This window comes from Tyto alba, unplaced genomic scaffold, assembly GCF_018691265.1.
Source record: "Tyto alba isolate M040663 unplaced genomic scaffold, T.alba_DEE_v4.0 Super-Scaffold_18, whole genome shotgun sequence".
Taxonomy (NCBI): Eukaryota; Metazoa; Chordata; class Aves; order Strigiformes; family Tytonidae; genus Tyto; species Tyto alba.
In genome coordinates, this window is record NW_024881280.1 from 24,645,823 (window position 1) to 24,658,796 (window position 12,974).

The following is a 12,974-nucleotide window of genomic DNA, read 5'->3' on the forward strand; positions in this document are numbered from 1 at the left end:
CAGGAAAGCCAGCAGTCATGCAAGTTAAGGTTTTCAGAAGGATGCGAACAACACAAATGCACAAATATTACCAAAACCATCACAGTCTGTTCTGAAATAACAATCGTGCTGATCTTATTACAAGTTCTGGTTCTATACATCAGACTCATCTCTTGTAATCAGGAGAGAAGACAGCAGCCTCTGACCCAACCCAGGAGCGCATTCACTCAGGGCAGGCAGAAAGGAGGCTCTTCTCGTTGGAGTACCGAAAATAATCCCCGGGAGGAGATGAGTTCAAAGGCACTATGCTACACCATCGGCCCCAGCCTGTCCCCCAGGGGCCCTTCTCCTAAAGAGCCAGAGTGACAGCAGTGACAGCAGGAAGCGACCAGAGACGACGTCTCTGCAAGTGCCAGAATTAATTACCTATTTTCACAGGCTTTCGAGACCTCGCATTCTCAGCCCAGACCAGACAAGATGGTGTATAGGAGAAGCTCCATATATATTAGAGGAAGCTGGAGAACCCTGCCCTAAAGCTGGGCCCTTGAAGAGTCCAACAAACTCACAGGGAAATCAAACTGTCAGATGAGATTAAGGAGTCCCACAAATACTTACAGATAGATCTCTGGCTATTGAGCCACAAAACAAATTATGTTCTAGGTATACTGTGTTTTGAATGGCATTGCTAGGAAAGACTGACTTAATGTCAAAGGTCCCAGGTCCTGGACAGATGCAAATGGCTTCTGTCAAATCCTGGCGCCTGTTAAAAGTACAGCATTTTATCTTTCATGATAACTAAGAAAAGCCCAAAAAGCACATGATCTCTACACATCTACATTCTTAGGGAACAGGGGATAAATAGAAAGTATTCATTAATAAGGAAAAGCCATGAGCTCCAGGGCCATCTCATGGCTGCGGGGGTTGGAACACGCAACCTGCCAGCCCACAGTGGTTCCTGCTGTTGGCCACCATCTTCTGGTCCACAACAAGCTCCCACTAAAATCAGCATCTTAGCTGTGTGGCTGCAAAGGAACATTCACACTGGGGACTGACAGATCAGTGCGATGATAACTGCTGAAGCCGCAAGGTGCCGGAGAGCAGCTCGGCGAGCAGCAGGAAATACCGGGTTAATCTGAGCAGGGCAGCTAACACAAGCCCCGTAGTGCCAACACAATAACATTTAGCTGTCTTGCAGCTGATCGAGCGCACCAGCAAAGGGCATGGACTGTCATCCTTTATGCACCTGCACGAGGTACTCTGACATTTCAGCCAGTTGTCACAACCACACCAGAGCCTGGCTGGACGGTTCAGCCTGACCCTGCTAACAAGAAGGGGGAGCAGGACAGGCGGGCAGTGGTGTGATGCTGGGGTGCTGGAAGGGAGAGCAGAGTCCTCCCTAGACCCCAGGATAGGGAGGAGCAGAGTTGAAGCACGTACGTGCAGTCAGAGCAGCAACCCAGGCTGAGTATTTGCCTAGCAACATTTTGAACGTATTCAGAGCTGGCTGACAGAGGAGGAAGAGAAACACCGCAAAAGCAAGTTGCTGTATTTAAGAGTGATCAGAAGCTCCTAAAGCTTAGTTGGGCTGTGGGGACACATTCCCTCGGGTCTGTGCAGGCACCATGCCAGCTAGCATATCCCAGGGCAACAACAAAAGGCAGCTGCAGCCATTCTTCCCGATGGCAAGGGTAGCTCAGACAATAGCAGCGAAGCCATGACGGCAAGGGAAAATGGTGGCTCTTGTCCAAAGTTCCCCCTTGCACCTTCCCTCCCTGCTGCAGACGGTGGCTGCACGCCGAGCGCCTGCAGACGAGGCACAAGTGTCAGAACAGACCAGGCATAACGGCAGCAACAGGAGTGCTGAGCATGAGGAAGTGTCTTCTCCTTCCGTGGAACACAGAGGTGCCCCAGCTGATGAAAGGGGCAATGGGCTGGCCATACCCTTGCCCACCTGTTGGCACCCAAACCCCACGCTGGTTTGACGCTCAGCAGAGTCTAAGATCCAAAGAGAATTAATTCCTTCCCTTCCCGCCAGCAACAGCTCCTTCTGGGCAGGGTATGGGCACCTGCAGGAGCAGTTTCCCCACCTTCCCTGCCCCTCTGAACAGTGAGTCCATCCCTTTGCTGCCTTCTGGCACTGGTACATGCCCTCTCCCTTAATAAAACCAGCAGTTTTTTCCCTGTGACAGCATAGATCTTCCAGAACAGGAGGAGGGAACTGGAAGGTGGAACTTGAGGTGGGAGACAGGGAGGGTTCAGGGGTAAGAAACATCTGAACCACCACTCACATGACTTAAAAGAGTGAGGGCTGGGGAGATACAGTGCTCTTCCCTGTGTGCAAAGCAGCTTCTGCCTTGCAGCTATGTGGCTGTCAGAGGAGTTCCTCCTGCTGCCATGGCACTGACGTGCTGACAGCACGAGTCCAGAGAGGATTTAAAGCACAAGGATAAACAAACAAGCAAACCTCCCTTCTTGTTCAAGTGTCTTGTGAGCCTTCAAGCATGAGGAAGGCCCAGGACACATCAAGAGATTGAGCACTGCAAATGTTTCCATATTCTGAGGGTTTCCTGTGATGCTCCCCAGCTTCCTTGGCTCTATGTACCTAGCCTGGCAGCTCAGCTCTTTTCTGAGATGTTCTTGGATTTCTACAGGACTGTCCCTGGAGCTCTTATGAGTGAAGAACCACCAGGTCACCAGCACTGAGTGCTCCAAAATCATCTGTAGGCCGCTTGGAGAAAGGGGAGGCAAACTTCTGGAGGAACTCACTGACCTGCAAAGAGGACGATAAATCTCTTTTGTGCTTTGGAAGAACACAAATTTATAATGTTTTTAATTTGCAGTGGGTCTTATTATTGAAATCTACAGTACCTTCAAGTTAGAGTACCAACACTCATAACCCCCCCTTGCCAAGTGTCAGCTCTACTTGCCTTGGTTTACCCACAGGGAAAGAAACTTGCCCAGTCTCGTAAAACAGTGTGACAGAACTGGGAATAAACTCGCAAACACCAGCCCCCAACCCTGAGCTCAGGGTTCAGAGTGTGTGGAGAGCAACCCTCCCTCCCCAGGGACACCCCGTCAGCCTGGCCCAGGGGTGACTGCTCTGCACGTGTTGCTGTGGCACTGTCAGTTTTCACCCCAGCTGCCGTGCCAACAAACCCAAATCCCTCTGTGGGCTCCTGCTCATTTTCAGTTCTACATCTGTGAGTTTTCATGAATAATGTTGCTCTAATCTATCTGCTTCAGGCTCCCTGCTCACCTCAGATACAGGCTCCTGGGCTTAGCTAATTGCCTTTTTTTCCCCCTTGCCCCCAGTCTCAAAAGCCCGGACCGTGACGGCTCCTCTTCTCCCCAGACTCCCGTCCCCATCCTCAGGTGGGAACTGAAGTCACGCAACATTCCCAGCAGTCTTCTCAAGCTACCCCCTCAGGCCATGGTGCGGCACAGCTCAGTAGCAAAGAAAATCACAAAATACAGTTGCATAACAAAAAGCAAAAGAGATGCAGGAGGGAATAAGCATGCCCATAAAATGATGAAGGCAACAGCTGCAGAGTTCACTGGCTGCCACCACGCCTGCGGGGAGACCAGGGCAGCACTACCGACCTTGAGAATTTGGGCTACGAGGAGAGGGATAGGCAGAGGGAGGATGAACAATGTGGGGGGAGATGATTCAACAACAGAATAAAATGAAAACAGGTCTTCTGGCTTCAATTTGCTACTAGACATCCCTAGGTTCATCTTGAATCTACCAGCTGGGGAAAATTTGTACAGGCAGGTGAAAACAGTCCAAGTCTGGCAGGGCATCTGGCAGGATGTGAAGCAGGGAGAGGTCAAGGTGACCACACAAAGAGCTGCTAGCCTGAGTATTTTTGACTTATGAGGCTGTTGGACCAGGTCTGGCACTTACAGATACTCAGACTTTACTTTAGTTGTTACCTTGTGCTCTCTAGCACAGTGATAATCCACCAGCAGTTGCTACTCCCACCAGCAGGCTGATCTTCCAAGAAGCAACTTCTGCCTTTTGGAAGTCACTCTACCAAAGTGAGTTCAAAAAGTCTATCTACCATGTCAGTCTTGACACACAAGCTGAGTTTTATCATAAGGCACAACTATAGAGGTGAGAGCGCTCCAAGCTGGTGGGATGCAAGCAGCCCTGGTCCCAAAGCTCTCCAGCCTCAGGAGCTCAGCACGGTGTTCTAGCTAATATGCCTGGCAACTTGGCAAGCACTCAGCAGTTACCTGGCTTTTGCCCTACCTAGGGACAGCACACATGGGCTTGGATCTTCCTCCAGTTGTCCTTATACTTCTGGAGTGGATCATCCTTCAGCTGCTGAAACATCATGGCAAAAGCTCGGTGGAAGGATGCTTTACTCCCTGTGCAGCCTCCTCTGTAGTTCCCCCACTGGATTTGTCTTGTTCGAGAAGTGCTGCTGGTGCTGACCTCTGAAGTGCTCATTGATCGTCTTCTCTCTGATCTCAACTCCATCTGTTCTTTCCCTCCTTGAAATCTGAATTGACATCATTGACCATGGCATCTCCTACAGTCATTTGACCTACAGCAGTAGTCTCTGAGAATAGCATCTTTGATGTGATTTATTAAAACAAGGATTTTGCATTTAATTGCACCCATTCCTTTGTGGCAGGGCTGTGCTAGCATCACCACCTTTCAGCTTTGCATTCACCCATCTGCTCTCAAAGCAAACCCCATGTATTATTGCTTCTGCGTGTGGGATCCTTTCCTGCTTGAGGTCGTCTCCTCCTCAGCTATCTAAGCCATTTCAGTTTTGACAGAGCCCCCAAATTCTCCAGTTCAGTGAGAAATTTTGCACTTGCAAACTCCAGAGTCAAAAATGCCTAAGTGTTGAGTAAATATTGTGGCTTTGTCTTGAGGAGAATAACATACTTATGCCACATCATAAAGAACTTTCCAATCCATTAGTAACTAAATAGGATGTTAAACAGCAACTGTTAGCAATAAAGACTTAAAATCAGCAGGCACAGATAGCTTGCACCCATGAGTCCTACAAGAGCTGCCTGAGGGCATCTCCAACCTACTCATTATTAAAAAAAAAAAATTAACAATGCTTGAAAGAAAGAAATTTCAGCAGACTTATGGAGTATAAAATGCAATACTCAAAAAGACCAAACAGTATGATTAAGTAAGGAAGAAATTAACTAGCCTGATAAAAAACAGCATAAAGAAAATAATGAAAAACTCAGTAGGGAGCTTATTATAAAAGCATTTGAAGACGGGTGTACAACTTTTCAGAGTTATCCATCAGTTCATGCCTTTCTGTCTCTGCCAAGGAGTCTAATTCTAGATGAATTTCTTACTACCTATGTCCTGACAGTTTTTCATTAACTTTGATATTCCTCATTATGTCTTCATTTTGTGAAGCAGCCTTTTTGCTTTCCCTCTCCACATGACTCTTTCATAGCAGCCCTTAGTAATTTGAGTTCTCACTTTCTGGATGCTTCTCTCTTGTATTTGAAGTCAATTAATAGCTTCTTACTCAGCTTCTCACCTTTGGCTTCTTTGGCTCTTGCTGGTCTTGCTTTGCCCTGGGATAAGCTGGTGTTTGTGCTCTTGTTGACCTTTCTTTAAGTATCGCTCCTCAGACTTCCAATGGGATTTTGCCTGGAAGTTATCAAATCGTTTAAATTCACTTTCTTCAGCTGCACTGGCTTTATTTGGCTGTTCTTATACAGTTCATAAATCTTAATTAAAGATGTACCATCTTACACATGCTCATGTTCACATCTCAACCAATTCTCCTCCCTTCTCAGTTAGTTTCCTTCTACTGAGTAGAAGGTATTCTAGTATAGTAACCAAATAGTTATTGTCCCTAAAGCATCCCAACAGATCAACACACTGCCCAGGTGGGATTCAGCTGACCCAACACAGATGCCTTCATATGGGCAAGTAACCTAAACTCCCCTTCTGGTCAATGGAGAAATTCGGGTACTTCAGAGCTACCTCATCCTAAAATACATGGTGGAAAAAAAAAGGTCAAATGAATGAATCCTGAAAACTACCTTTTGTCAGCTACAAGGATGGGAGCTGCAAGATGGCAGGATGACTAGCTCTGGATGAAATCTGGAGATAAAACAATGACTGCAAGAATGGTAAATATGGACAAAGCAATTTACAGCAGTCATAACACTTGGTAGACTATGCCCATTCATCAGATAAAGCACAAATTTTGTGTTTCCAGAGCATACATTACACGGGCCAGAGCTACAGTTAGAGATGGTGTATTAGACTACTCTGAAGTATATGACAACCACAATCCTTGGATGTAAACTAGGAAGCAGTGGTAGGAGCAATGAAGATTTACTTCAGCATACGGAATTGGGGAGACTGATGTTGGACGACAGTATACAGTTTGGGAACCACATGGGTAATCCAAAAAAAATGAGAAAATAGGCACAGGAGAGTGAGGTCTAGAGAAAGTAACTTGCATTGAAAGTTTCTATTTGGCTAGCAAAAGGAGGATTAAGCAGCGGCTTGAAGACAGAGCACAAAATCTGTATTAAAACACCGGGTTATAAAAAAGCCTCATTAACAGGATGATGGGTGGAATTTAGAAGCCTAGAAACCTGGCAGGTTCAAATCAAATGCAAATGGAATCAGTTACCAGTGTCCACCCATATGAGATCACTTACCTGCAGAAAGAAGCCATTCTTTGTTTATAGAGGGCAGCGAGAAGTAGTTTTACTTCAGATATTATCAGCATTTTCTGAACAATCCTTCATGTCTTTTCCTTACAGTCATCTCCCTACATTCTAACACAGCTTTTGTATCAGCAATCCTTCCTTCCAGAACGACAGCCCTGATCAGACAACATCCAAAGATCAACTTGCACTTTCTAAAGCAATACAAGATTCCAATAGGCTTTTCAGTAACCATTTATTAGCCTCTTGTATCACCTTGTCCAGTTTCTATCTGTCCCAGCTTTTCTTTAGCAGCCCTTGGAACATGTCTGAGCAGACTGGTTGGTTCTCCTCCAGAACTGATCTGGTCATCAATGAGTAGCCCCAAATAAGAAGGCTGTATTTTGATTTTCCCCATCTAGTTCCACCCCAAGGATGGCAACCCCTTGTGACACTGTACACAAGAGCATACGCTGCCCTGTCATTATGGTCTGGTGTAGAGCCAGATTCTGATTTACAGCGTTGCAGCTTCATTATAGACTCCCACATTTAGTTCACAGCAAGGACCTCATTTGTACAAAACTGTGCATCAGTCTGACGTTATGGATACTACACACTCAACGTAAGAATGACTTACAGAAAAATGTTGGATTCCTGAATAAAGTGCTTTATCTGTCAAATGAAGTGTTCATAGGCAACCTACCAAAAGCTTGATGAATATACCCATTAAACCTGACATACTATACACATTTATATTTTAACACATCTTTAACATGAAGGAATAAACTGGCTTCAACAAACAGTACTTTATTCTCATCCAAACGCACCGGTTTCACTTCCTGCTGTGCTTGTCAGCACATCGCTTGGACTGCAGCAAAACCTGACCTCCTAGAATTGCAGTCTAGCAACATTTGTGTGCTAAAAGCTGATGTGGATCACTATTGTCCTGGACCAAACTCCCCAACGGGTCCATTTAAAATTCATGTTGCTACTTCAAGTGTGCATGTGAGGGAGAGAGGAAAGGGGGAAAAAAACCCAGCCCAAGATCTAGAGGCAAAGAGAGTGCTTGAAAGAAGAGGTATTTATTACAAAATTAAATTCCAAATTCTACCTCATTTTCCATGATCTCCTATACAAAATACATTTATAGCTCAAGTGAACATTCTCCCATCCACACTGTATGGTGCAGTGATTACACCTTAGTTAGAAGACATTCAGTTCATGGACAGATGCATATGTGCACACATACATATGCAGCATTAGTAAGAAAGGTTCAGAATCTAGGACAGAATTACAAAAGAACCCATTCTCACTGTAGCTCCAATCTCTTGCTCAGTCAGGGACAAGTTCTCCAAGGATGGGTCTACACAGCACCTCTTGTAAAACACAATAAACTCACTTGACGAAGTTGTCAGACCAGTTACAAATTCAGCAGGAGTGGTTTCTGTACTAGTATGTCCCCTACCTCAGATATTACCTGTGACAATCATAGCCCTTGAATTCAAGTAAGGAGCATAAGGGAGTTTAAGAAGTAAAGCAACTCACAACCAACCATGCAACCAAGGTCTTAGTATTTTAAAGAAGACGGAGACAATTTTCTGTCCTGACTGCTTGCAGCCCACAGCCCCCCGAAGACAGTGAGTGTGCTGCGGAGATGGTGTTCTTATCCTCAGCCTGCCTTTCCCAGCAGGAAAGAGCCTTATGATGTTCTAACAGTCCACACGTTTTTGCTTTCATGACAACACTTGCCAATGTGTGAGGTCACTCGCTGTAAAGGGGAAAAAAAAAAAATCTTACCTATATTCCCCAGCTGGCGGAGGCACAGGGCAGTGCTAAGGAGATTTTCACATTGCCAGCAGGATCCTGAGGAAGAAACAGTGTTATAATGGTATTTGTGCGCAGAGTGCCAAGCCAGAGGGTAAGACACAGAGGCGCAGCCTCTGGAAGGGAAGCGGTAAGCATGGCAATGCAGAATTTCAGGTAAATGCCTGTTTCTATGTTGACAGCTGGTTCACTCTCAAGTCCCTTGAAAATGATTCCCAGAAGGATACAGGAGGGAACTGCCAAATAACACATTCGTTTACCTTTCCATAACAAGGTTCTGGTTTTGCTCTCAGTGCATGTGACTGGTATTCATCCACTCAGGATACTAAGAGGTGTCCTATCCTACCCCTTGTTCAGGCACCGGTGAGAAATGGATACACAGCCTAAAAACTGGAGGAGAAGCAAAGGCATGTCCCATAGTTTGGGCATACTTGAAGAAGCAGAAGGAAGGAAGGAGATATAAAAAGGTAGATCCTGTCAATGCCCTGGGTGCATCAATAAGCCCTTCCAATCAAGACGGAAAAAGAAAACTGCAGAAGAGAGAGTGGTGGTGGCTCTCCCACCCACAGGGCTGCGAATGATGCTGGTAAGCAGCACACGACACAAAGTCCTCCACCTGGACGAGGGGCAACCTTGGCACAGAAATCTCCATTCAAATCCTCCTCACGGTCACATCTGTCTCATAGCATGAGTGGTCCAGTTCCTGGAAATAGGTCAGTCCCCGCTGCTGGAAAAGATGTGTGCGCATCAGAGTCCTGAAGCGACTGTTAACAGAAATCTTTTAGGATGGATGGATTGTCTAGGATGAAGCTAGATGAGCCTGGAGGCCTTTTATCTATCCTCCAAAGACTGAAGAGGTGAAAACAGAGTTTACACATAAAAAAGAATTTGAAGCAGGGAATGTGGCAGCCTGCAGCTTTTTGTGATTTGAATCCACAGATATAGTTTGATGAAATCCTTTGCCAGTGACAAAAGAAGCCCTGCAAGCAAAGTTCAAAGAAAGCAGCTGTTCCAGAGAACAGCATCTTCTGGCCTCAGAAAGCACTGTTAGCTATTTTCCACATGACGGGGAAGAGAACTAATAAGCAGTCCTCAGAATGAACCTGAACTCATTCCACAAGCACAAATAGAGAAACTGAAGCAGCCCAAATTCCATTCAGAACACAAAGAGTGCCCTGCACCCATTGCCTCACATCTGCACTCCTCAGACATTTTAAGTTGGAGTCAGTAAGGGAATCCAAATTACTGTATTTTATTGACCTCACTAAATATTGGTTACTATTATGTTCCAGCTATGGCCTGACAGGTTTTGTTTTGAGCAGAAAATACTGAAGGTCAAATTCTAACTAAAATATTTTTTCAGTATTTTTCTCCTGAAAGAAAACAGAGCAACATCAATTTATACTTATTTGAAGACCCAACCCTTGGGAGTCCAGAGGGTGCAGAGGAAATGTCTGCCCTCTAGTCTTCAAATGTAGGCCTTTTAATACTTTTAACTCCAGATTAAAAAAAAAAAAAAAAAAAAAAAGATTCTGCTGGAGGTTGCTCCCTCTTGTGGAAGAGCTAGATTTTTTTTTTTTCTACTGCATGCCTTCAACCTCTTACCAGCACACACACACAGCCTAAGAAATAGATTAGTCTCAACTCCAGTCCTGTGCTCTCAGAGGATTTCTGGAATGGTAGTCCTAAAGAAAAATAAATACTTTGCTGTACTTAAAGAGAATCTGGACTTGTACACAGGAAGGTGGGATGGGAGCATAACGTTTGCCACCTTCAGCTGGCCAATCCCCAAACTCAGTCACCAATCCCCACCCAAAAGATTAGGAAGAAAGGATAGAGGGATCCTGGACAAGGAACACATGGGGTCATCTTCTCAGGCAACTCCTACAAAGCTGACCCCTTCATAATAACTGAAGTAACCAAGGTTACTGAGTTGATTTTTGCTTTCCCACAGATTTAGTTGGATGAATAAAGTGTTAGAAACTGTCACTCCAAAACACTCACAAGTTCCTTAGGATTTTTTGCTATTAATGTTAACGGCAAGTGTACGTGCTGGAAAAACCCCTCCACTTTAAATCATGGCTTTTATCAGCTCTTCTGGCAAATCCTCCCCATGGCAATGGGACTGCCTTAGGGAAAGCTCATATTCAGGACAGCAAGGTATTAAGCCAATAATCACACCAAGAGTAGAAGATGCTGAATCACATTGCTACAAAGGCAGCACTGCACTCTCTGCCTGCCACATTGCCAACAGTTAACAATTCACAGCTGCTGTCAGATCAAGCAGGATCTGAAGAATTTTGCAGCCCTCTCCCTCATCTATCTTACAGATATATCACCTCTGCGAACCCCTGGCTCATGCAGGTGGGAGCACTTCCTGCAATAGCAAGTGGAAAAGAATCATCAAGCCCAGCAGCTAATTAGTGCAATGACTTCCCACCATGTATTACCAGCAGGTGATTAACTCAAAACCTTTAGAATCAAAAGCATAGGTCCATACCATCTGAGTTAGTGTCGATAGGAGTCAGGTTCTGGAGAGAGATGTGACATACCAAGCCAGAGCCCTACAATAGCAAGTGGCTGCCTGACTGAACAATGCTATGGATCTCTGTTGAAGAGGAATGAAAGCAAGTCTGACTGGACTCAGTCCCCCACACAGAAAAACGACGTTAATGCAGCCCTCCTGTGTTGTAGGAAATACATTAGAAATCAAGGTTTGGTAAGAGAAATGAATGCACGATCCATGCTTAAAGATAGACACGCTCACCTGCTGCTCTCCCTGTACCTGTAATTTTGATGCAAGGATGAGAAGCAGAGCAAGAACTCTGAAAGGCTTGAGTTCATTGAAACATACACACAAGAGTTCTGCAAATACTACTTCCTGAGACAGGAACACAGCTGGGGGTCTAAATGTCATTCATGTTGGGTGCTACAAAGTAACAACCTTGAACTGTAACAAGAAATTGAAATCAGGTGAAGAGTAGGAAATGGAATAAAAGAAACATTTACAAAAATAGACCTAACACAGGAGAAAGGCACGTGCTAAACAGAATTCCGCTTTCTTGGAAGGGGTGGATTCAACATCCAATGGCTCTTGACACTTAAAAGGCAAGGAATTTTTGCCAGGCCTCACATTTCCTTCAATACAGTAATTTGATTTCAGCCAGTTATGAGAGGGAGCTTGATCAATACTGGAATACGGCGAGCAGATACCGTGGCACTGACAGCCAGTTTTGCAGGTGCCACATTCATTAAGATGAAGCCTTCAGCCTAAAAGTACAGGTACTGGCACTGGAATAGCTAGGATCAAAAGACAAATGACAGCTGCCTGTAAAATTTCCAAGCCATCATTTTGGTCTCTAATACACCCTCAAGAAGCTGGTCTTCACAGCATATTGGGGCAGAAAATAAATCACCTGCTATTTCCACTGTAATTTCCTTAGCAGTTTCAGACAGAACTGCAAAACAGCTACAAAGTGCTGAGCTGGAACAGTCTGGCTCTGAGCACAGGCCTGCTAGGTGACTGTTATAAATGATTAAAGGTGACCAGAAAGCAAGGCAGTATACAGGGATAAACAATCTCCGTCTCATCTGTCTGCAGACAGCCTGGAAGACAGGCAAGGCACAGTGGCTCAGAAGATTTCAAGCAGACCCCTTTCAGTCAAATTCTAAAAATTCAGGGTCAGAACAAAAAAACACACAGACAGCCAGGGCAGAGTAAAATGGAAGTCCCCAGATACTTACATGAAGCTTTCAAAAACCTCATCATAAGAAAGGTTGTTAATCATGATGTAGGTCTCAAAGTCTTACACTGTCTGGTTCTCAAACCATAATGGTGCTTAGATTACAAGAAGGAAGACACACACACACACACACACACGAACATGCAACTACACACAGCCTCCAACTTGTACTGATCTGACTGCTGGAATGCCACTGCTGTTTGACTGATATATATTGCTCAAAATAATTGATTTAAGCAGCCAGTTGCCCAGGAATATAACCTAGAGCATTCAGGACATTAATCTTTTTAAGAGAGTCACGGTCATCCTCTGCATCTTCCAATACAGGCAGTGCAAACAAATGCCAATGCAATAGGGCTACTATACCCAGAGCTCTCCAGGGAGGGCATTTTACAGTCACATGTCTCCGAAGCACCAGAATCAGCCTGACATGCAGCAGATCTCATGTTTCTCATCCGCTGTTGCCAGGCTCCCTTTGCTGGCTCTAGAACTCCCAGGAGTCCATCCACCGGAGCCCTGCCATGGGGCTGCTAGGGTCAGAGGCCATGGGTCCTATCATCCCGTAGGACAGAGGATGGAAGAGGTAGAAGCTGTGGAAAGAAACCAAAGGCCCATCAGGGAGTGCACAGCTTTCTGTCCCAGGAACATTGCTGCAGATTAGTCCATACATATGTCCTATGGGACCTTTGTTTTTGGGCTGCTCTAAGCTCCACTGGGGAACTTCTAATCTCTGTTGAACACAATATATACATAGTACACAGTTTTATCACAGGTGGT

At 45.2% G+C, this 12,974-nt stretch overlaps 1 protein-coding gene across 2 annotated transcripts in view; it reads right to left on the bottom strand.

Moving 5' to 3' along the window:
• Positions 1–6,869: 6,869 nt before the first annotated feature.
• The window catches only part of POMT2 (protein O-mannosyltransferase 2), a 31,668-nt gene continuing 25,563 nt past the window's right edge, over positions 6,870–12,974 (bottom strand). The window contains exons 21-22 of one of the 2 annotated variants that reach the window (XR_006165144.1): positions 12,564–12,787; positions 6,870–8,493 (exon numbers count right to left, since the gene is read on the bottom strand). Coding sequence is in view for 1 of the 2 variants with exons in the window: in XM_042790915.1 (XP_042646849.1) it covers positions 12,682–12,787 (106 nt within the window). In the remaining variant the exon portion in view is untranslated. Of the gene's footprint in view, positions 12,788–12,974 lie in introns of both variants that reach the window. The other variant, XM_042790915.1, reaches the window with a different exon arrangement.